This window comes from Terrapene carolina, unplaced genomic scaffold (assembly GCF_002925995.2).
Source record: "Terrapene carolina triunguis isolate 2854851 unplaced genomic scaffold, T_m_triunguis-2.0 Scaffold53, whole genome shotgun sequence".
NCBI classification, from domain to species: domain Eukaryota; kingdom Metazoa; phylum Chordata; order Testudines; family Emydidae; genus Terrapene; species Terrapene triunguis.
Genome location: NW_020664404.1, coordinates 3,539,558 through 3,565,011, shown reverse-complemented (window position 1 = coordinate 3,565,011; position 25,454 = coordinate 3,539,558). Strand labels below are relative to the sequence as shown.

General features: G+C 44.9%; 1 protein-coding gene across 1 annotated transcript in view; it reads left to right on the top strand.

Moving 5' to 3' along the window:
- Positions 1-25,454, top strand: part of ANTXR1 (ANTXR cell adhesion molecule 1) — a 195,462-nt gene that overhangs the window by 106,863 nt on the left and 63,145 nt on the right. The window contains exons 13-14 of the mRNA XM_026657735.2: positions 3,540-3,635; positions 17,135-17,176. Coding sequence (XP_026513520.1) covers positions 3,540-3,635; positions 17,135-17,176 — 138 coding nt within the window. The remainder of the gene's footprint in view (positions 1-3,539; positions 3,636-17,134; positions 17,177-25,454) is intronic.

Genomic DNA, 25,454 nt, shown 5'->3' with positions numbered 1-25,454 from the left:
CTAAGACACAACTGTTAAATATGGAACTGAATTTTCAATCCACCCTTAAACCCAAATTTCAGTGTGAGGCGATCCAAGGTTCTGGTTCAGGTTCCTCTCTTATGAACACACCTGAGTACCATGGGATCCTTAAAGACCAGTACTTAGATGTTAAGTTCTTTGTTGCAGGGACCATTTTTTTTCTTTGTTTGTACAGCGCCTAGCACAAAGGGATCCTGGTCCATGACTGGGGCTGTTAGGCACTATGATAATACAAATAATAAATAATAAGTGGTGGGACCTCAGTTTTACTTCTTGTCTGACAGATGGGCACCTCCAGTGGCACAGCACCCACTAACACCAGACTGAAGTGTTGATGCAGAATAGAATCCCAAAATAGAACTTAAGTGAAAAGTTTCCCTTATAGAAAAAACTTCCACAGCTACCCTGCATTTATGGATCCTGCCATATGTTTTTAACATGTGTGCGCTTTTCTGTAAAGTGCATTCTTTCAACTATTGATGTCGCTAAGCCAAGAATTCTTGGATTTTATTATGATTTTTCAGGGTGGGGGGAGGAAGGAATCTATTAGGAAATGCCTCCAGTATGTTTTCTATAAGATTTCCTATTAATAGAGCAAATTTATGTTTTACAATATATTCCAGTGTTTGTTTTCATTGTCCTTCCACCGCCAACAACACTCTGCAGCATTTTCTGGCTTTGCTGGACTCTTTGGCAGTGAAAATATGGTTTCATCCCACATCTGCCTTGCTCTCTCTACCAACATATTTGTTTCACAGTCTGGACGTCAGAGTCCTACCATGTAAAATCTGCAGCACATTAGAGGCTAATTTTTTTAAAAAAATTATTTGGTATCATAGCAAGACATTTAAAAATAAAAGACCACTCCAAGCATAGTTGGTGCATCTCAACAGTTGTCAAGGAGTAAATTACACAAGTTTTACACCTAGGCTAGTGTTTGGCAGAGGTTTTTACAGCTGTCTCAGCAGTCTGGATTCGCTCAATCTCTCAGGACTCATGTAGATTTAGATAAAAGGCTGATCACTCTTATTTTTAATATGTTTTGTGTCGGAGTACACAGTGCATAGGCTGAGAATATCAGTAAATTGGTAAAATAAAACATTATATATTTCAGAAGTTGTAGTCACAAACTCTAGATTCAATCTTTTGAAGTTTGTAAAAATTAAAACCAACATTTTTCAAGGTTGAATTTTTGGTGGGTACATCAGATCAAATCCTGCAATCCTCACTGAGACAAAACTGAACTTCAGTAAGAGTAATGGCCTGAGTAAGGACGTGAAGATTTTGCATATAGAAACTTTCCAAATTTTTTATTTATTTTTTTTATTATGAGATACAGTATAACATCTGGCAACTTAAGATGTCTAGCACAAAACCAGATGCGATAATGTAGCAGGGTATTTACAGGCAATTGCAAAAGAAAAATCTAAAAACAAATTGTGGTTAACAGACAAGTATAAAAAGCTCTAATTTTTCTTTGTTTTGTAGCAATCAGACTGTAGGCTATTGTTAATGAAAAGATGCTTTTGTGAGCTACAGGCAGCAAAGAAGTGATGGGAGCTAAGAGCAATGAGAGCCTAAAGATTTCCTGAGTCTGTTTCTTCTGTGCTTCCGTGGCAGCTAATGCAATGGGGGGACAGTGGGAGGGGAGGTATCTTTTCTGGAGTGCCCAGCACTCAGTAGCTACCTGTGAGAGCACAATGGGTGAGATTCTGTGCTGTGCCTCTAACAGTGAAGCTAAGAACACAAAGCCTAGGGAGTGAGTGGGGTGGGCTATGGTGGCTTTAAGCCAACTTTGTGCCCTTCTGATCCGGGGCTACTGCAGGGATCGTAGGGTTCCCCAGCATATATTAGAGAGTTTAGTTGGGGTCCCGTGAAAGGTTTGGGGAGATTTTTCTTTTGCCTGAGCTGTCTCTCTCCATCTCTCTGTGTTTGGGGGATTGGGTTGCCAGTTTTCTAGCAATTATTTCTAAATTCCCCAAATAGGTTTGAGAAACCTTCCTGATCTGATTTTTCATTGGTTGAGCTCACACTGCTGACAATAACATTGTGATCGGTGATCAGCCAGCCAATGAATGACAGCTACTTAAATAAACACCTGGATAACAGAGCCTCCAGAACCCTCTAGTTCAACCTGATGTCACGAGAGGCCTCCATAAGAAGTTGTAATCTTGATCTTTTTTTAAAAAACTGTCTGGCTCTTAGACCAAAAACATCTCAACTGGACTCCAGCCAAAGCGAATTGCCTGCTTGCTGATTCCAAAGCCTGATAGAAGACAGGAATGGCATAGAAACACTGGCTTATCTCAGGAAGCTAAGAGCTTATCCCTCAAATTAAATCTGGAAGCAATGAGACATGTCATGTTCAATTTTGATCGCTGCAGTGAGTTGGATAGTGCAGAAGTTCTCAGAGTGGGATTTGCAAACAGGTGTCAGGGGGCTGCAATTACCCTGTCCTTCCCGTACTGCTAAATGGGAGAGGGGTTCCAGCTAGATGGGAGGGGAATCCTTAGGGGGGAGATAGGGTTCTGATACGGAAAAGATTGAAAACCCACTGGGTTACTGTGGGTGTGCACCATTGCCATCTACTGATTGGTTTCAGAACTGCCCAACTCTGTGATCTAGTCCCTACACTGCTAATAACTAATGCACTACTGGAAGATGCTGAGATACTATGCTGATGAGCACTGTCTAAGAACTGATATAGAATAGAATAGAAGAGCTAATGAGCTTCACCTTTAGCTCCACCTTTTGGAGCAGGAGGATCTGAGTTCTATTCCCAGTCCTGCCAATCAATTCCCAGTGGTCATGACATGTAGTAGGATGACAACTGCAGAATCCCATGTGGCTACAGACCATTTAACTGGTATTTTGAGCTGCTTCTGAGCCAGAATAACCTTTCACCTCAAAAAAGCCACTATCGTGAACTCATCTAGACATGACGGATAAATCAACTGTGGGACTGGGTGGCTCAAGGCCTTGGTCATAGTGGTCAAACACCTCCCCCCTCTATGGTTAAATCTGGCTACCGTCCGGCTGCTGTTCAGAGGTCTATAAGAAATGAACTGGTAGTCTCAGTCCATTGCAGAGTAGGCAGATGTCCACATCACTCAATAAACCAGCTCTGATTGGTCCGCTGAGAGGCCAAGAACTCCTTTCTTGCCCCTGGAGGTGGATCCTCTTGCATAGCTGCTACACATGTCCTCTGAATAAAGAGATGCCCTCCTTCTGCAGGGCTATGAGGGCGTCAGCTTCCACTAGCACTGAAGTGATTGAGTGATGACGTGGGTGAGAGGAGGAGGGAAGGTGTCAGGGGGGAGGGGAAATGGGGGTCTGGGAAATTATGCTTTGTAAGTAAAAATAAACTGAGTGTGCAAGAGCCTATCAGGGTAATTACTGGGCGCAAAGGACCGCGTGCACTCATACCAATGCAGGATGCTTTGTAGGTGCTGGGGAGGGAGGAGTTTGTATTTAGCTCCTGCTGCAGCTCACATTCTCTTTGCCTCTCCCCCTTGCAGTCTGATGGGACCATCCTGGCCATCGCCTTGTTGATCCTCTTTCTTCTCCTGATGCTGGCTCTGCTCTGGTGGTTCTGGCCTCTCTGCTGCACAGTGGTAAGTCCCCACTTCCACCCCAGTCTGTCTGTAGCAGTAACCGCGCTGTCAGGGGCATGGTGTGAAAGAACAGCAGAGGCGCTGGCATGGTCAACAGACATAGAAAGCTGACAAGCAGTAGCCTCTGATAACCAAACTGCAAACCAAGAGACACTGCTGTGGATTCAAGCCCAGTGATAATTTAGTGTGCATCCGGGGCAGTGAGGGGGAGGATTTTTATTACCGGGAATAAAAGTATTTCTGAGTGACAAGCTCATTTCTAAACACTTAAGTTCGTCTTGGCATATTTTTTAATTAAACAGGAATGACCCAGGCAACATATCAAGCCAAATTCATCCCTGGAATAAGTCCACTGGACTTGTTCCAGGGATTCATCTGGCCCACTGTCTCCTTTGGCATGCACCCATATAAAAGCAACATTGTTTCCAAATGTATCCATGCTTATGGGTCTCCAAAGGATTCTGGGATGAAGTGTGCAATTCATCACTCTATTTACAGTAGATGCAAAGGTCACTCAGTGCATCAGAACAGTAAATAGGTCATGGAGTTACAATAGAGGCAAAACTCCCCTTGACATCAGTGGGAGTTATGGGTATGGGAAGGCTTAGGGTGAGGCACTAACATAGGAAAGGGTTTCAGGAGATGCATACAGGAGCAGGTTCAGAGATGAATGAAACTAGCCCAGGATGCTGTGCTGAATCGACATTTCTACCTATGTGCACTTTGAGAAAACGATGGAAGATGAAATGCCAACTACAGTAGAATGACCTTACAAGCCAGGTTTCCAAAGGAGGATCTATTTGGAAAACACCACAGATGAAATTCTGTTGGAATGGAAATCAGTGGGAGTTTTGCCATTTAATCCAGTGGGACTAGGATTCCACTGCACATTTGCACATGCAAAGTGGATAATTGAAAGTGCAAATGGACAGCTAGGTGCATTACGTGTGCAATGGTTGTTTGTGCACACAAGAGGCTAGCTGTGCTGAGTACAAACCCGCCTGGACGCTGGGGGTACATACTCAGGGCAGCTAGCCACCGCCATTGCCCGTTGCTACACCACTAGGGTGGTGAAGCACTGGAATGGGTTCCCTAGGGAGGTGGTGGAATCACCTTCCTTAGAGGTTTTTAAGGTCAAGCTTGACAAAGCCCTGGCTGGGAGGATTTATTTGGTGTTGGTCCTGCTTTGAGCACAGGGGGTTGGACTAGATGACTTCCTGAGGTCCCTTCCAACCCTGATATTCTATGATTCTACTATTTTTAGCACAGTTGCTCAATGAGTCCGTGCGCAAGTTTGTCTACACGAGTTGGGAATCATATCCCTGGCTGCTAGTGTAGACATAGCCTTTACCTGACCCCACTCTCGGCATGTGAATCCTTCTCATTTCTGTGCCAGAGCTTCTTTCAGTACAGGGGCGAGGACAGTATTTAAATGAGGTGCTGGGCCACACCTCTAACATCTTACATCAGTCTCGGCTTTACCGCGGCTTTCTGGAAAGCTGTGTGGAAGAATCCAGCAATTTGCTTGGTTCTCAGTCTGGACTGCAGCCAGCCAAAGTGTTTGGAACCAAAAGTTGGAGGGGGGGGGGGAAAACAGGAAATATGCTAGAAAGATGCAAGAAGCACTGTTAAACTTGAGGGAAAGGAGGAAACACAGAGTGTGAGTCTACAGTAACCCTGAAGAGCCATAAAATTATATTTTACACCCACTCCCTCCAACTTGTCAGTCATGAATAACAAAAAGTTATATGTACTCTGACACTCATATATTCCCACGTGGATCTGTAAAATTAGGCTCAATTCCTCTCCAGTTAAGATGATTAAAAAAAAAATACAAACAACCTAGTGAAAGACCTGACAACAGGGCCGGCGCTTCCACTAGGCGACCCTAGGCGGTCGCCTAGGGCAGCAGGATTTGGGGGGCGGCATTTCGCCGCCCTCGACGGAAATTCGGCGGCGGGGGGTCCTTCCGCTCCGGGTCTTCGGCGGAAATTCGGCGGCGGGTCCTTCACTCGCTCCAGGACCCATTGCTGAAGTGCCCTGAAGACGCGGAGCGGAAGGACCCCCGCCGCCGAATGCTCAGAGAAGGAGCGCTGCCGCCTAGGGCGGCAAAAACCCTGGCGCCGCTCCTGCCTGACAGGGATATTAACATGGAGAGAGACATTCTCTTAGTACCCCATCCTCCAGTCCTCACTCAGAGCAAGATTCTAATACTCTGGGCCAAAGGCCAAATCCTCACCTGGCGTAAATTGATATAGTTTCATTGACGTCAATGGAGCTGTGCTGATTTACGCCAGATGAGTATCTTATCTTGTTGCTCACACTGGATAGTGTCTTACTCCACGAGTGGTCCCACTGTAGTTAGTAGAGGTATGTCTACACAGCAATGATAAGAGTCCCACAACACCAAGTCTCAAAGCCCAGGTCAGCTGACCAGCTCACAGGGTTCAAGCTGTGGGGCTTGAAATAGCATTGTCGACGTTTCAAGCTTAGCCTCTGAAATCCCACGATTGGGGAGCATCTCAGAGCCGAGGCTCCAGCTTGAGCCCCAGTATCTACACTGCCATTTTTAGCACTGCAGCCTGAGCCCCATGACCCGTCAGCTGTCCCGGGCTTTGGGACTTGCTGCCGTGTAGACGTACCCTAGGACCCACATGGCTTTCAGTGCTGGCCGGCATGAGCGAGGGTCTCAGAATCTGGCCCTCAGTTCTTACCCTCTCTGAAGTCAGTATGAGTTTTGACTGAGAGAAATGAAAGATCTGTCCCTAAGTTTCCATCCCTGCTTCCCTACAGTAGATCCTAAAGGACTCAACAATGACAGTTTCTTTCTTTGACACAATTCCAGCATCCGTGGCTTTTCCTCTCCCTCAGGGACAATAAAGTTACAAGCCATTGTAATATTCCATGGGGGAAACCAGCCTTGGCTTGACTACGAGAAGTGCTCCAGGTTAGATCAAGCTTAGCTAAGGTCGCTAAGTCTGACCTAACTCCTTTTTCCTAGTAGAGATTCAGGGTAACACCTTATAGCTAGTTGAGTTGTACCCTTGCTAGGCCTAACACCTAGGCAGGAGCCTAGGTTACAACCAAACCAGCTAATATCAAGCCACAGGTGTAACCTTGCATCTCTACTTGGAAAAAGGTGACATTTAAGTCATGCTAACTAAACCCAAGCTAAATCAAGACGAGGACAATGAGATTACACACATTCTTTCCACCACAGAGAGGGCTGCGGAGGGTGTGGGAGTGTACTAAGGCAATGAAACACCAAGCACATAAACTGGAATGAAAAGAAAAATTGCCACTCTGGGGATTGTATAAGAGTCAAACATGCAGCTAATCAAGGAAATAATAGCCAGGAACAGTGCACTGCTTGCAGTAGGCCGCATTCTGTTTTTGGTTATACCAGAGTGAGTCTGCAAATAATTCCACTGGAGTTATTCCAGATTTATGCCCGAATAAATGAGAACAGAATCTGGCCCTGTGTGAGCAAAGATGGTGAGAAGCAGAGAAAGGACATTCCTTCAGCTTGTTTCCTTGTTGCAGTCCCTGCATTCCTGCTAGGGGATATAAAATAATATGGACCTACTGAACACAGAGAGAGGTTAAACCAATTTATTTTATCTAGCACCCACCTTTCCTCCAGGTGTCCCACAGCACTTTACTGACATTAACTTTACTAATAAGCCCCATCAGTCAGGCAAGGGTTATCCAGACACAGAGAGGCCAAATTATCAAACACGCCTATTAATTCTTGGGTGTCCAATTTTGACACATCTTATAGGGGCCCGGTTTTCAGAAAATGCTGAGCACCTGTCCTCTGAAAATCAGACCCTTATGATTTGCTTTCAGTTGGGCACCCAAAAATGGAATTGCCCCAAAGTTGAGGCCCAGGAATCCTGACTCCCAGTTTCCTCAACCACTCTGTAACTGACTGAATATTGGAGGCACTATTCTTTTTTTGCCTCAGTTAAACTGAAAAATTCTCCCCACACACCCCCGCCACCCCTTATCTTTTCGCTGGTCATAGAATCATAAAATGTAGGGCTGGAAGGGACCTCGAGAGGTCATCAAGTCCAGCCCCTTGTGATGAGGCAGGACCAGGTAAACCTAGACCATCCCTGACAGGGGTCTGTCCAGCCTGTTTTTAAAAACCTCCAATGATGGGGATTCCACAGCCTCCCTTGGAAACCTGTTCCAGAGCTTAACCACCCTTAGAGTTAGAAAGTTTTTTTCCTAATATCTAACCTAAATCTCCCTTGCTGCAGTTTATGATAATTAGTTCTTGCCTACCTTTAGTGGACATGGAGAACAATTGATCACAGTCCTCTTTATAAGAGTTCTTAACATATTTGAAGACTGTTGTTAGGTTCCCCTCCTCAGTCTTCTTTTCTCAAGATTACACGTGCCCATTTTTTTAAGCCTTTCCTTATAGGTCAGTTTTTCTAAACCTTTTATCATTTTTTGTTGGTCTCCTCTGGACTCTCTCCAATTTGTCCACATCTTTCCTAAAGCGTGGAGCCCAGAACTGGACACAGTACTCCAGATGAGGCCTCACCAGTGCTGAGTAGAGCGGGACAGCTACCTCCTGTGTCTTACATATGGCATTTCTGTTAATGCACACCAGAATGATATCAGTCTTCTTTGCAATTGTATCAGCTCTCAGATCTGCAGGAGGAGGTTGGTTCTCCCCGTCTAAGGAGAAATATTGCTTTAAAACTGGGTCCTTCCTTAGGCAGTTGGATCATAGCAAGGCTTGCTGGATCTGACAATTAGTAATGACTTTTTTGTTTTGTTTCTGCAAATGGATTTCACTTAGATATTCATTCTGAAGAAAATGGGTTAGACATTTGGGGGCAACACCCATTGAACCTGGCCCAATTTATCTGCCTAATCGGTTCAGAAAATCAGCCTAGGAAAAGGGAGTGCCCTTTGCAGATTCTGGAATGTCATTTGCATTCCTTGTGGAATTGCATGTCAGCTCCATTCATCTGCAAACTGCATCACAAGCCAAGATGGAGTTAATTAATGGAAGGCTTTGGTTCTTAATCCGTGGGGTCTAGTCTCCCCTAAACACATGGAGGAGTTTGGCATGAACCACAATTAATATTAAACTAAGTTAGCCACATGTCTGTTTTTGCATGTCAACATGAGAATAAAAGCCAGACACAGTTTCAGATCTGAAAATAGACAGTGTTTCCCACCCCAAATTTTAGAGGGGTTCATATTAAGATGCCTGGATTTGCTCCCACCCTCATGGAATTGGTCAGATTTAAATTTGGACTAATTGGCTTCCTTGCTGGGACTGATTTCCAGTAAGGTCCAGTTGTTTTTCCCCTCCCCTGAGAGTTTGGAGAAGGCTCTAGTTAAGGTAACGGAGTGGGGCAGCTTTCTGAACCTCAGGTTTCTACTCTGATTGGAACCTTAGAACCACAGCCACAGATTTTCAAAAGTGTCTAGTGATTTGGGTCCCCCATTTAAGACATCTCAAAGGGGCCTGACTTTTCAGAAATAGCACAGCACCCACTCTCAGGCCCCTGAACGTGGACACCCAAAAACTGAAGGCACATCCATGCTGAGAACACCTGGCATAGACATTAGAACTGAAACATACCTGCTAGGTCTTGATGCCCAATCCATCTCCTCTAACTCCACCAGTGCAGATTGGTCCCTACAGTCCATTCTCTGGTGCTCTGCCCTGTCTAGCTTTAAATGTCTTGTACCACTGGGCTTCCACCAGTTTGAAAATAATAATAAAAATTAGGGGGTTTACAGTGGCTACAATGTATTAGTTTCTATGACTTTCCGTATGAATAAGGGTCAAATTCCCCCTCAGGTAATACCATTCTCCTTTCCTAAATTACTGCTGTACTTTCAGCTAGATACAGCCTTCTTCACTTCCTGCCTTAAACTGTTTGTGAAGCTATGAACTATCTGTTGTGTTCCACCCAAGAGGCAGCGGTAAATGATGTGATGCCTCTATAGCACTTATTTATCACATAGCGCTGTAAGGAGTTAGTATGTACAGCATTCCAAGCAGGTGGAGATCCTACTCAGCTTCTAACACCGTGAAGACACACTGGATAGGATTCAGGTTTACCCTCAGTTCCTGGAGTTTGCCTTTATTGCTAACCGAAATAACAATGATGCAACTCACATCTCTTCCAGAGCGCGGATAATTGTAGTGGGGTGTTTTTTCCTGTAGGACCTCCTCTGTCCTAGTCCTGGTTCCCTCTGCCTCAGCAACTCAGGGCCTGATTCTGCATCTTCTCGCAGCCATTTACACCTGTGCAAAATTGGTGTAAAAATTGGATTGAATGGGATTTTACACCCACTCCCCCTAGGCAGAGGAGAATCAGACACTCAAGCTCTTTTGTACTTCTAGGTTGTATCTGATCATGCTCACCTGCTCTAACAGAGGGCGGGTCAGCAGAAAGAGCTGCATTTCTCTGCATGGTGCTAGCACCTGACATCAGGGCGAGTCAGGAAAGAGAGCTCTGCATCCGTCAGTTTACAAGCATGTTGAGAACATTTGGTGAAAGATGGTATAAAGACAAAGAATCAGTTTATTGCCCTGAATTTTCACAGCTAAATGTGCAAACGGGCTGACAACAAATCTCAAAGCTTCTTCCTGTGCCAAGAAAAGCCAATGACCACACTCTCCACCCACCCTTGCTACCTTTCAAACAAAACGGCCATAAGGAAGCATTATCATAACATGATGATGCAGCAGAAGCCCTCAGGTGTCTATGGGCTAACTAGCTAATATGGTCGATGAACGATGGTCATTTCTCCCCATCAGACCCAGGGTCCATAGGAGCAAGTGACACCAAGAAAGAAGAAATAGCCTGGGGTTATAAAAACAATTACAACACACATGAACAAACACTTCAGCTTTGCCAAGCTAAACTAGGCTAAGCGTTTTGCTTGGCCAGGCACTCTCCCAGCTGATTGCATTCTGCAGGCCCATGTGGCACACACTGATAGAAAGAGAGGGAGAGAGAGCTACACTTCACAGCCCTGTACAAACCACAGCAGGCTTGATCCTCCTGTCCCAACACACCGAATTCGCACCCATCAACTACACTGGAGCCCTGTTTCTTCTCTGTATTGGGAAGACACTTTATGCTTGTGCAAAGTGAGCAGGTGTAAAACACTGCCCCTCTGATTTGGTACCACTTTACATCCATTGTGTGTGTGTGTGTGTGTGTGTGTGTGTGTGTGTGTGTGAGCAAGAGAGAGAGAGACTACATATAGCTCAAACCCTCTCTCTGGATTTCCAGCCCAATCTGAAGTCCCAACAGTTTTCGATAACTTCAGCTATGCAGATAAATGTTTGGATACTTAGCTTGGCCAAACCTCCCGGGCCTGTTTGTCTGCAGACATATACCAGTGCAAACCAGGAGAAACTCCACTGAACTCAACGGGCTCACACAGTATAAACAATGTGTGAGACAAGCCTAAGGCATCTTTCAGGGGTCATGAAAAGCCTTGAATTTTGGACCCTGATCTGAACTTCCACAGGTTGGATCTGGGGTTTTGGGTCTGCTTCAGAGCTTCAACCCACCACTGTGGCCAGAAACCCAAATATTTCTGATAACGGAGCTAGAAAAGCCTCCGCTGTGGACTTTGGAACTTCTGCATGCACGGACAGCGTTTGTGCTGTTAAAAGCCATTTTCCGGAGGTCTTGTCGTCTTCATGTTCTTAAAACAAAGAGCACCACATTGAATAAACCATCTTGCTTAAACCCATAATTCCATCTCCAGAAAGCAAGGTTCTATTTGATATGGGCTCTTTCTCACCCATTAGAAGCTGAACTCCTTCACCAAGGCACTGGGTTGGTTTAACCCCCTTGGCAAACTATGCAGTGCCCTTTGATATACTCAGAGCCCGTGTGTCTGAGACATTCAAAAGTGCTGACTAATGGAACCCGTGGTCCTAGACCTGCCAGAGGATAAAGACACTCCGGTTAAGCAAGCACACTCCTCTGCGATCTTGTGCCTTTGTGCCTTAAATCCCTTGCAGGATTGGAAATCTGCGTATTTGTTCTTTCTCTTTGTCCTTCCTGAGCCATTTAGCAAACCTGGAAATTCCTATAGCTTGGGGGTGTTTTACGAGCTGTGGAGAAATAATAAAAGGAAGAACCCATTCTCCTTGAGTATGCTTCTAATACAAATAACAAGTCTAACTTGATAAATACACATGAAAGCCCGCATGGTCAAGTGGATTGTGCAGTTGATAGGTACTCATGGGAGTTGAGTTATATTCACAGCTGTCACTGAATCACTCTCCTAATCTATTCTTATCTATATAGGTTCTTATATCATCCTTATCACCATAGTATCTGAGCACCTTCCAGTTGTGCATTAAGTGACATGATTATCATCTGTTGACAGTTCATTCTTTCTCATCCTCTCCCCAGAAGGCAGAATTGTTTGTGGAGTATAGTGATTTGTTTTGGTAGGGGTTTTTTGGGAAGAGGGGGGAATTTTATATATATACACACACACATCCACACTGCTCTGTGTTTATGTTAGAGAAGGCAAGTCAAAGAAGTGCGCCTGGCACTTGCAGTGGAAGGTGTTACCGTCAGATGTTTGTCTGCCTTTTTTCCCCCCTCCTACTTTTTGCCCATCTTGTTTCTTTAGATTATAATCTCTTAATGGTGGGAACAGTCTCTCATTATGTGTTTTTTACAGTGCCTAGCACGGTTATGACACCTAATACACATAACAATAATACATGATCACACTTTGCACTTTTACTGACAAATTCATCCATCTCCTTACATGGTTGCCATCACTGCGGTATCTCATAGTCATTGATGCATTGATCCTCAACACCTTTATGAAGTAGGGAAGCATTATCTCTCCCATTTTACAGATGGAGAAACTGATACACAGAGAGCCAATTGAACCTGGTTCATTCATGATTATTTTAAGGCCCCTTTGCCTGCTCCCAGAGTGGGACAAAGGGAACTTAATGTAACAAAGAATCAGGCCCTAAGGCCTAAAGGTATTTAGGCCTCTAATTCCCATTGAAATCAACTGAAGTTAGGGTCCCAAATACCTTTACAAATCTGGCCCTAAGTGCTTTTCCAAAGGTCCCCTGATACAGAATTCTATAGCATAGCTCACAAAAAAACTGCAGAAGGGGGGATCTCATTCTTTATTCAATTTCTATAGAGCCCCATTTATTTACATTCCTTATATGACTTTTCCATAGGGGATCAGGGAGGGTGAGAGGAAAGTTCCTGGCTGCTGGACAGGGTGGGATTCCTGGAAAGACTCGCCACTTCCTACGTAACCTAACTCCTAACGCTCAGAATGGGAACGTGCATGAGGGGCTGCAGGGAGGCGGAAGAACCCAGACGGTAGCCAAGGAGTGCAGGAATGTGAGGCTGCTTCAAAGGAAGGCATGTTATTGTGCGCAGTAGGGGCCCAGGGAGATGGGAAGGGAGGGGAGTCTTGTTTCTCAGTGACAGGCCAATACAAAGGGTGTTAGCGCTGGGCAACTGTGTTGTAACCTTGTTCCCCGGCTCAGTTATATTCATAATACAATCTAAATGGTGCTCCAAGCAACAGCTTTACTCCATATTTGGTTCCAATGAATCATTTCATCAGATTCTCGTCCAAGAAGTTTTCCAGGATTTTTTCTTGTTGCTTTCCATGCAAACCCTAATGATTTAGGTGTAGTATTGCTGATAGAAATCTGGCCTGTTTATCTGGATAACAGAGTGAATTTATAATCCTGCTAGTCCTGAACTTTTTAACCCTGCTCAGCAATCAGTGCTCATCTCATATTCTCTCTTTATGGTCTGGATCTGTGTGATAGCAGAATGCCATCAACATACAGTGTAAACAATACAGCAGCACACTGTGCAACCAATATGAGGAGCAATTAGAGTACAACCAAAATACAGCGCAAACAGTACATCGTGAATTTAGAATACAGTTGACATACAAACAATATACAATGCAATCAGAATACAATCAACATGCAAAGCAAACAATACAGTAACACACTGCAAACTATATAGAACAACCAAAATACAGTCAACACACTGCAATCAATATACAGGTCAACATGAACACAATCAGGACAGTGCAAACAAGATAAGTACAAACAGAATGCAATCAACACACAATGTACACCGGGGTCGGCAACCTTTCAGAAGTGGTGTGCCGAGTCTTCCTTTATTCACTCTAACTTAAGGTTACGCGTGCCAGTAATACATTTTAACGTTTTTAGAAGGTCTCTTTCTATTTCTATAATATATAACTAAACTATTGTTGTATGTAAAGTAAATAAGGTTTTTAAAATGTTTAAGAAGCTTCATTTAAAATTAAATTAAAATGCAGAGCCCCCTGTACTGGTGGCCAGGACCCAGGCAGTGTGAGTGCCACTGAAAATCAGCTCGCGTGCTGCCTTTGGCACGTGTGCCATAGGTTGCCTACCCCTGGTGTACACTATACAACAACATAAAGTTGAAACAGTACCCTAACAGGCTGTGCAAACAATATGTAGACCACCCAGAGTACAGCCAACATACAGTGCAAACAATTCAGCAATGTGCAGAACAAGAGGAATAGACGGAGCAACCAGAATATAAGCATTACCCAGTATCAAGCTTTCCCTTGCAAGACAATTGACCGGATAAGCTATAGGTCCTTCTCATCTTTAACTCTTGTATTATGCTAAAGAAGAGTAGTGTAGATGACTGAGCACTATCTTGTTGCTTTAGGATTGTTTGATTTGCTACCCGTCAATTCATGGGAGGGAGAAGGTGCATGGAAACGGAAACGTCCCAAGCCTCTTTAAGGCCAGTCACAATCATGCTGAGGAGTGCACAGACACTGTCCAAGCCAGGATGCCCAAAGGATGCAGGGAGAAGTGGAGGAAGGCAGGGCCTTTTGTCCCTGCTACCTTTCGACTCATATAATTCACTGTGCTAGACTCTGTGGCTATGTCTCCCACACTTGCTGGCTCCAGGAACTATGACCTTGTTTACACTAGAGAAATTTAGCATACTACCCACCATGCATGTAACACATCTTGCAGCCGCGCGTACGTTAGTGGCTCCCCCTCGCAGCAGCATTCAAATCTGCATGTGTGAGTTTGGATTAGCCTTGCTTCCGGCAAGCCTACCCACTGTGTCAGTCTGTGCTGAGATTGGGCCATTGTGGACTGGCATAATAGCACCAACGGTGCCTGCTGTTCTGAGCCAGTCACAGCTGTGACCGTCCTTTAGCTCAACCATCAGAATCCATTATTGTTTCGTGAAGGACCTTGGTTCAGTCCCCATTCATGGCATGTGATGTTGACACGTGCATGACCTCGGGTTTGCTGGGCGCATGTATGACAGCTGCTATCTTGGCTGACACACCAGGAATTGAACTGGAGACAAGGCTCCGCAGCTGGGGCTGTAACAGACTCAGAGCCTCTTTGGATCGGGGACACTGTGACACACACTAATCACTGGGTTATACTTGCTGCAGCCTTTCAACCTTTGCTAGCTCCAACCTGCAAGTCAGCCAGAATTCCTCCGGGGATTCCTGCTTGTGCACCCTCCCCTGTAATGTGGCCAGCGGCTTCACCGCCACAGCCTGGCCCTTGGGTTTGCTGGTGCTTCCTTTAATCCTCTTCAGATGTCATTGCTTCCTTCCAAATGGCCTTTTTGCTTCTAAACACAAAACACAAAGGGTTGATTTGGTTTCAGTGCACACGCACAAGCTCTTCAAAGCTTTACGCAATGGCCAATTAAACAAACGGCAGCTACTGTGCCCAGGGACAGGTAGCTGCAGTGACTCGGGGACACCCCTGCTCCGAGTCAAGCCACAAACAAGGGGATAACCCCGACCCCCTGGCCAGCCCCTTTCAACATTGTTACACGAGGGCACATGCTCCTCATTAATGACCACGTTGCATGACTCGGGGCTTGTGAGAGGAAAATAAAAACAGTGAGCTCATCGGAGAAGCAAAATAGGGAACAAGAGGAATTTTCATAAATATTTATGTCTCCGGGACTCTTGTGCAGCAGCCATATTTTTCCTTCCCTTTCTATTTAAACAGTCAAGTTGTTTGTGGAGCCTCGCTTTTAAAAATGACTAACTCCAGGACCTAAGCACATCTGCAGCAAACCTCCAGCAGTTCACACATGCCCCAGGGCCCAAATCTGCGATGTGTTGAAGTCAGGGAAACCGAGGGTGTTTGCCACCTTGCAGGAGACACTCTGCACCTTGTAGCCTCTGGCCCGTTGAGTGCAGTTTAAAGAAAGGGTTCCTTCATTCAGATAAATATGTGGCCATGGGACAAAATGAATCCCTGGTGTAGTCGCATTGACATCACTGGGCTTTCCCCAAGGTTGGATTTAGCCCACTGATTTCAACAGCCATGCCCCAGGGATGAATTTGGAGTTAGGGAGAGATGTTTGACATGCCTGTATGTAATAGCTGTCCCTTTGGATGGCTTTCTATTGCACTTGGAGTGGAGAGCTGTAATAATAGCCAGCTATTTGTTGAGTCCTAGATACAAACTTCATGCATGAACTAATAGCCTCCCTCTCACATAAATTTAAATGGTTTCTATGGAGAATACACCCGATCAGCCCAAAACCTCACCCCAATTGCTTTATTAGTTAGAAATGCTGGGAGAGCCTCCAACTTATATGGTTTTTTTTTTTTAAAAAAGAGAGTGACTTCTTAGCCCAACAGTGTGAAGGATAATAAGCAATAACTGCTTTCCTTCCCACTGCTGAGCACCCCAGGCGGGGCGTACCGGCTTACTTTCACCTCTGGGTTGGTCCTGCTTTGAGCAGGGGGTTGGACTAGATGACCTCCTGAGATCTCTTCCAACCCTAATCTTCTATGATGCTATGTACAGTGCTTAGCACATGGGGTGCTGATCTCAGCTGCAGCCTTTGGGTGATACAATAATCTGTATCTGTAGTTAATCCACCTCCCTAAAACACGGTAGGTAGGTTGACAGAAGTGTTCTTCCACTGACCTAGCGCTGACCACACAGGATCTTAGGTCAGCTTAACTACGTCGCTCAGAGGCGGGGATTTTTCACACCTCCGAGCGACATCGTTGGGTCGATCTAATTCTCTAGTTTAGACCAGCCCATTATTACTCAGCTGAGGGTTTTTTTAGCTGCACTGAGTATTTTGTTCCTAGATCAGAAAGCCGGAGTGTCAGTTCCAAGACTGGTTAGATTCACCTTGACATCACGATTGGCAGCGATCATAGCAACAGGTGATATAAACTCTAATTGGGAACTATAATTAGGAAACGCCTGCATGGCAGGGTTTTACAGTGCCTTATTAGGAATCCCCATGGTTATCCCGACAGCATTAGCACACGTAGGAACCATGTAATCCACATGCATCACAGTCGCGATCGAGGAGCTGGCAGGGACAAATCCTCTATTAAAGTGACTTTTGCATCATGCCGACGAACGAAGTGTGGATTTAAGGTTGTCTGTTTCTGTTTGTTCCTTCCAGATTATCAAAGAGCCCCCTCCACCCCCTGAAGAGGACAGTGAGGTAAGTGACACCAGCATTACCAGCTCTCACTGTGCCTTTGCTTCCAGGCAGGTAGCACACAGAACATAGCAGGAGGCAGGAGTTAGCATTTCGCATTCACCTCCTGTGCTCTTGCACCCAATAGGCAAACGGGGCTGTTTAAGCCACAAGTGAGGTTTTGGGCGCACTGTGCTTTCTGATTAATGTCTTCAGCGCATGTTTCATTCACGTAGGGATCAGTCACCTTATTTTCACAAAGTGATTAGGTAACGAGCCATAGCCAGTCAGAGCTGCGCCTGTACAGCGTGTACAGGGGGCGGGAGAGAGAGAGACTGTTCTCTGCTTTGAGTAGTAGAGCAATGTAGCAAATCAGCCCTGTTCAGGACAGCAGTTAAGTGCATGCTTCACTTTTAACTCAATAGGAAGACATAAGCACACTAGACTATGTCATCTAGACAGATGGGTGAGCACTAAGTTGCACCACATCACCAGTGTGAATAAAGGCTGTATGCGCTATTCCTTAACGTTCCTTTCTAGCGAATTAGGTCTGAAGCCCAAAGGCCAAATTATGAGCTGGTGTAAATTGGTGTAATTCCATTGACTTCAGAGGAGCAGCACCATTTTACACCAGCGAACTGGGCCCACAGGTTTTACTCAAGGAGAGAGAAAAGCAACCTTAAAACTCTCATGTGAAAATCTTAAACTTACTCCCCACTTATTCTTTCTGTACAAATCCAGTCATGTGTGATGATTAAATCTGGATCACTATTGCTTTCCTGGGACAGATTCCTCCCTGATATATGCCGGTCCTTTCTGTGCCATATCCACATACTGCTGCTTTCAGCTAGCAGTGAGAGAGATTCTTCTTTCCCTTCCACTGCTTTGCACTTCAGTTACTAGACTGACTAGACCTTGTCCTGAGCCCACTGACATCAGTGGGACTCTTAGCGTTGATTTCAGTGGGGTTTGGATCAGCTCTTTACAGCAAGAGGAGACTCAAGCCCATGAACAGAGTGGTGCAGTGGGTTTGTTCCCTTGCCTTTTGCTGCTGGAGACGTATTCTCGACTCTCATCCAGCTCACAAGTGAAAATGTGTTTGCTGGATTGAGCCTTCCCCCACTCCCCATGAAGTCTGTCCAGAGAGCACTCTCTGCTCTAAGGCAGAGCTGTTAATGCTCAGGGCTGAGAAGCATTAGCCTCTCCGGAATCCTGCTCCGCTTCTGCTGATGTAGTACTCATGGGAAAGCCAGTGAGCTTCCCATCAGTGGAATGGCTCAGAATAGCTGGAGCCCAAGCCAGGAACGGAACCTGAGACTTTGTAGCTCTGAAGCAGAAACCCAAGTCATAATGCTCCCAAAGTCCAGGAAAGTTTGGATTTGAATCAGCCTCCAGATCAGAATGCTCATCTCTCATAATGGCGTTTTCAATCCGTGCCTCTCTTTGCAACCATCTGACATACTTCCCTAATCAGCTCTGTCTGTTGTTGGGCCCGAAGTAAATCCAACAACTTTGTCAGTTTCCAGCTTCAGAAGGAAAGGGAAAATGTATTCACTTGAAATTGCATGTGGCTCATCTGCTCTGCGCTCCACATGCCTCCAAGTCAAGGGATTCAATAGCTGAAATCAATTAAAATACATCAGGTTGGAATGCTAGCTCTCTGCCCAAACACTGGGAAGGGAAATTGCATCTTGGTGTAATGGGGGGATGTACGTCTCGCACATAAGGAGGCATTTGGTAATCCTGCAAATGTTTTGTAAATAAAGCAGCATTTGCTTCAAGTTCTGTTTGGTTCTATTGGCCAGTTTCTCTTGGCAGAAGCTGAACTAAAGAACAAGAGATTAATTAAACTGCTATGAAGATGCATTTTCCCTGAGTTATATTTTCTGCTGACCCTTCAATGCACAGAGCAAACATGGAGGAGGCCTTGCAGGATTGGAGCCCTTTGCTAAGAGAGATTTTCCTTCTCCTGTTATTTTCACTGGAGATTTTTTTTCTTCTAATGTTGTGTTTGTTATTAGCATTTGTTAAGCCTGAGACTAATCACAGTGTCAGCACCTTGGAAGGGGTAGGGAAATTGTACATAAAACTTGGGGCGGCTGTCTCTCTGAAAACCAGACCCCTCTGACACCTACCTGTGTGCACTGTGATTACACAGACAGTTTCACCATGCTCTATCAGGGAGGCCCAGATCTAACTCCTATTGATACCTTTGAGGATCTGGGCTTGGAGTCTCTTCCATTGGGACTGTCTTTGTAACCCATAGACAGACAAGGCAGGTGAGGTAATATCTTTTATTGGACCAACAGTCGTCGGTGAGAGAGACAAGCATTTGAGCCACATGGAGCTCTTCTTCAAGTCCGGGAAAGGAACTCCCAGCATCACAGCAAAATGCAGGGTGGAACAGATTGTTTGGCATAAGTAGTTAGCACATATTGTAAGGGACCCTTCAAAGTACGCTGCATGTTGGTAATCCACGCACACTCAGTGGGTGGCTGAGCCATAGGTAGAGGCTGATGAGCTTGCTACAGCATTGGTGAGTAGGAGTGGCCTTATTTTTTATGCTTTTCATGCTTTTTACCTCCAGAGGTCCCAGGTTCTGGCCCTACTGCTGATAACCCAGCCAGGGGTAGGGCGCTACATTATGCCTCAATAAATGTGCTCCTGTTGTTACCTAAACCTGTATCTGCAGCTTATCTGTTTTCCTACTGACACAACGGGACTCATACAGCATGTCAGTCACTAGAAGCATGAACAGCTGAGCGGCTACCACCACTGAAGAGAATCCTCGAGGGGGAAATGTGTCCAATGAACTTTCTGTCACAGCTCCGGGCAACTGCAGCTGTATTTTCCCTCAGTGGTTCAGGAAAGGCCCCCCAATCTTGGCTTTCAGCTCCCCAGCTATTGCCCCTTTGGGTGAAGACACGTGTCACTCTCCATTCTGACTGGAGTATTCCCAAGCAGGACAGTCCCCTATCTTCACTATGTCATCCAGGCATAGACAGGTTGCCCTATGACACCTGCTCGCTTTCTCTTTAGAGACAGATAACATTGTAATTGATGCAGATTACCACACAGTTCTTTCTAAGCAAGCCTACTTTATGCATAAGGTAAAAAACATTTCAGAGAAAACATATTACAATCAATAAAAGAACCCACACGCATGCTAATAAGCTTACCAGAGTTCATCCCAGCTCTCGCATGGGTTCTGGCAAGTACAGCCTTTTAATACCCCACCCTAAGGGAATCCTTGTGGTTAAAAGTTCATCAGAGCTGCAGCTCAGAACAAGCCCCCTCATAACATGTTTAGTTCCTTTTTTATACAGTTCAGGGGTCTTTGAACTGGAGTTTCCCGAAGCAAGTAGTTAGTATACACAGGATCTCTCTCCTCAGGGAATATCTCCAAAAGGTTGGCTTCAGAGCAGGAAAATTTGCATTCCCCTCACTTCAGGGCATTTCCTAAGGAAATCCACTTCACACTGTAGAGTTCCAAAAAGACCTTGGAACTTCCTCTGACCTTCCAGAGATTGAATTAATCTTGTCTTTCTGGCAAAGCAGTTCCATACAATTTCACAGGAGTACATAAACATTTGCATTTGTAATACAATGAATTCCAAAGGTGTTAACCCTAATTCAATAAGGTTTAACATCATTCAGTAAAATGTATCTTAATTTCATAAGGTTTGTTCAGGATATTGTAAATCTGTCACACTTTCAACCATCCCAAACCAAAGAGAATCCCAGGGATGCATTCAGTGTTATCCAAAGCTTTCAAAGCAATTGCTGTCTGGTTTAAATTCAGAGCTGGCTAGGAGACGGAACTACAGAACTTGTAACCCTGCGATCAGTATTGTCCAGCAAAGGTCTGAGTAACCTGATTTCTCCACACAAGTGACTGTTGATGGAGAGGATATATTCTCACGTAGTTGAGTTGTTGGTGGGACTGAACAGGAAGTGATAGTGCTGGATGTTTTTAATTTTGCTACCGTGAATTTCGGCTTCCTGGTCTAAGGAGCACGTAATGTCCATTGTAAATGCAGCATCTCTCGACATGCTCTGGCAGAGAAGCACGCAACACAACACAGCAACTTCAAAGAGCTTCTGAGATTAAGAAGACAGACATTCTGAGGTTTGATGTTTCAAATCCTGCAATTACTTTAAATGCAAAGATACAGCTAATGAAGACACTGTCTGGGTATGTGCACCAGACAAAGAGATGTACCAAAAAAAATGCGTTTTCCCTACCTTTATTTTATTTATGCAGGTGCATGAGGCACTGTTGGGGTGGGAATTGTCATGAATGATAGAGATTTGATCTGGCTTGCAGTCTAGTATAGCAGCGTTCTAGGAGTCAAAGACTCCCAGGAGATGGATCCTCAGCTGGTGTAACCTGGAGCAGCTCTAGTCACACTACATAAGTGGAGGATTTGACTCCTGGGGTTTTATTCCTGGCTCTGCCACAACTTACCATGGGATGATCTGGTGGTCCCTTAAAGGCTGTGTCCACACTGCAGCTGGGAGCATGCCTCCCAGTGTGGATAGACAGAAATGCACTATCTCTGTTCGAGTTAGCCTACTCAAAATAGCAGTGTGGACATTATGGCATGCCCGAGCACAAGCCCAACCAACACTTGGGTGGCTAGCCCATGCTGCTCTTTTTAGCATGCTGGCTTGAGCGGAGCTAGTGTGAGCCTGTCTGCCTGGGCTGGGAGGCTTGCTCCCAGCTGCAGTGTAGACATAACCAAATATGACTCCATGATTTAGGGCAGGTCATGTGGGGCATAAGTGTTTAGGTGCTGGGGTTTGGGGCACTGAAAGGGGTGTCCATGTTGAGTGTCATTCTTATGTTGGAAAAAGCCTTTGATCTGACAGCACTTTCCTCCAGAGCCTAGAATGTTATAAACCTGATTCTCATTTACCCTAAGACCACTTTACATTATGTTAGCAGTAAAGCGGCCTTCAATATAGTTTCCTCCCACCTTGGGCCCCCTTTACACCACCAGAAAGGTGTAACATTGCCTTAATGTTAAAGTGAACCAGCACCCTCTATCTTGGAATATAATTGACATAAATCTTTTAAAGTTCAGAATCTGAAAACTTCTTTAGACACCTTTAGGAAATTAGTGGAAGTTGAGGCTGTGCTCAGCAATTCCCAGGATCAGGCCCGGAAAAGAAGGCAGACATTTTGACAAAGTATATTTCATTGGACTCAGTTACCATTATAGAGCCCAATCCTGAAAGGCGGGTGGCCTTTGGAAGCAACACGTTGCATGGCAGAGAGAATCGGGCCCCATTCTCTCTATTTTTCTAAAAATAAATGGAAGATGGATTCAGTCTAGTGTTTTTAGCATGCTGTAGATAGCTCTCTCCCCCACAGAAAACCTGGTAACCACTCATCTCCAGCATGAAGCAGTACTAATCCCTTAAGTAGCAGCATTACATTTACAGTAAGAATTCCCCCCTCCCCCCAACTCTTGGCAAAAATAAGACAAGAGGAATTCTTGCATCAGCAGATTTAAAAGCTAAGGCCAGATGGCTTTGCATTGCAAGGACAATGCATTATACTGTGACAATGAAGAACTAGCCTCAGTGCTTTCAGAAATCTGCCCAAGGTTTTATTTGAAAGGATGTCTGAGACAGATTGGAGACACACTCGCTGTTGGCAAAGGAAGACTTTTATCAGCTGAAGATTTCTGATTGATGAACCTCAAGATCACAAATGCTGTCCCACGGATAGTACAGAGCACTGGGGGGCCTGGATGAAGGACAGATGGTTTAAATGACATCCAGAAAAGATCTAAGTAATGCCAATCAGAAGAGCTAAAAGGCTTGAAGAGCTAGTAAGAACCTGATCGCTCTCTGATTGGAGTATATGCCCTTCAGCAGTTAAGGTTGAATGCACTTGTATGGGTATGCCAGACTCTTTGCTGGCCTTGATGGATCAAAACCACACATGCTTCCACCTCCAGCTGGTAAGAAGGCTCCAGCTAGTCCTGCTGGATGAACGCCTGGCTATTGGACTTACTGCAACTCCCTCCGATTCAGACCGGACAAGAAATTCACCATTGAGCTGAATCTGGGACCCAGCTCGGCAGCCTGTCTCCTACATAGGACAAATCAAAGACAATGTGTCAGGCCAGTGCTTTGTAATATGCCACGGGTTCCCCGTTCACTACCAGACCCAGTGTGCTGCTACTGATCTACAGAGGGCTAGATTGTGAATACAGCCATAGAGCAAAGGACAGAGTGTAAGGAGTAATCCCAAGAAACATTGTACCTCTTAGAGTCTGTTCCTTCCCTGCTCTGGAGGTGGGGAAGGAGAGGTGTTATGATGTACTGCTGGCATTTGATTTTGGAGCTAACTTTTCCCCACCATTGTGACACCTTCTCTCCCCAAGACATTCACAGACAAGAGAACCAGACAGACTGCCACAGTATGCACCCTCTCCCCAGAGCTCCAACCTATTCTCTCCACGCTGCATCAGCCTTTTCACCCGAGCCGTAAGGTCATTCCCGGCACAGCACCAGGGCCAAGCCACCAGCCAGCCCGTAATTGGATGCTTACGTCTGTTGTCGTCTTACCCACATACATCAAAACAAACACACACAAGAAAGTCCTGGAAAGAAAGGCGCATTCAGCAGCACATTTATGACAGGCTGAAGGTGATGATTATCACTGTCAAGGGAAGTCTGCTTGCAAAACCACGCAGGCTCCTATGTCCTCTTCTTGGAGGAATTTAACTCACCACATGGAGGTCGCTGTTGAGCCATCAGATGAAAGCTTCTGTTCATCTCTCCCCCTTGAACTGCTTTGTTCTGCCCCAAGCCATCTCCCAGGCACATGCTAGCACATTCCTGGAGCCAGAGAATAGCTGGTAGTGGCTCATCCCAGGGCGAGAGTCTGCTCTGAATTTTTTTCAGACACCCAAGCAGGAAATGTATTCCTGAAAGAAGCCAGGTTGCAGTTGTGTCCCTGCATATTTCGTTCAGCCCCCTCTCTAGTAACCAGGGATTGCAGAGTGGGAGGGAAAGGAACTTTCCAGGAAAGAGAAGGAAGAAAGAAGTGTAAGAGAAAATCGATTGGGCGCCTTTGGGAATGGGGAGAAGTGGGTTTTATGCGTGGAAGGTGAGGATTTAAATAGCCAAATTGAATTTGAAACATATAGGCAGAATGGCGGACTGGTGCAGCAAACCTGATTAGAGCAGAGGATAGCGAGAAGTCAGTTCCCCCTTGAAGTGAGAATTTGCATAGACAATTAGGGTTGATTTCTTTCACATCTGTAGACTTATTTTATTTGATGTAAATTACATTATGCCACCACGGGTTCGGCTCTAGTGGCTACAGTCTCAAGTTCAGCTCTAGAGCTCATAGGAACACATGAAACCATAGGCAAGTAACACAGACAATCACACGAACAAAGTCCACTAGCTTTTAGCAGTTTTATTAAAGTTGCCAACAAAGTTATGAATGTCACAGCATATACAATTCCTAAATATATCCATGCACCAGTTATAACTACAGACATACTGACATCCTCTTAGGTGGTGTTAGAGTCTGATGGCTCTCTCATGGATTGATCATCAATACAGGGATGGTCCCTGCTGGAGTTTTCCCGCTCTGGGCTCCCTTTTTTATAATGTGATTCTGTCTATACCTACATGCTGCGCATGTACCTGAAAGCGTCAGTCCTCTCTTTTCTTATTGGTCTATGTCCCCTAGAAACATAAAGAACCCCGAATTCTATAGGCTGTGTAGGTTCTCTTTATTCTCATTAACATTGATGCCCCCACCTGTATTCTGTAGTTAAGACACATGTTGGAGACAGATTTTTACAGCATTTTTATAATTTAAAATTAATCTTCCGACTAAATTTTTGCAATATTACCACTTGGTATCTCTTTTCCCATAATCTTAGGGCATTGGGTTATTCCTCGGTCATTTACTTATGTCAGCATTTCTTATCTCCAAGGCCTAAAATAGCTAGGATAAAATCTTGCAGACCTCAGCCTACAGGTTCTTGAATTTCAGCATGTCTTACTTTTATCTAATACATGATTCCCTTTAAATACTGATCAATCTTATACTTCTATAATTCTACACATTAACTCTATTTAACATACAATGAATATATATAATATAGCATGTTAATTAATCATAACATCACACAATAAATAAATAATAAACTAAAATCCTTGGCTACACATCATATTAAATTAAATTAAATTTTTTCATAGAAAGGACTATGGGATTTATAATGAACTCGCATGTCAAAAACAACAAGGAGTCTTTCAGGTGCCACGG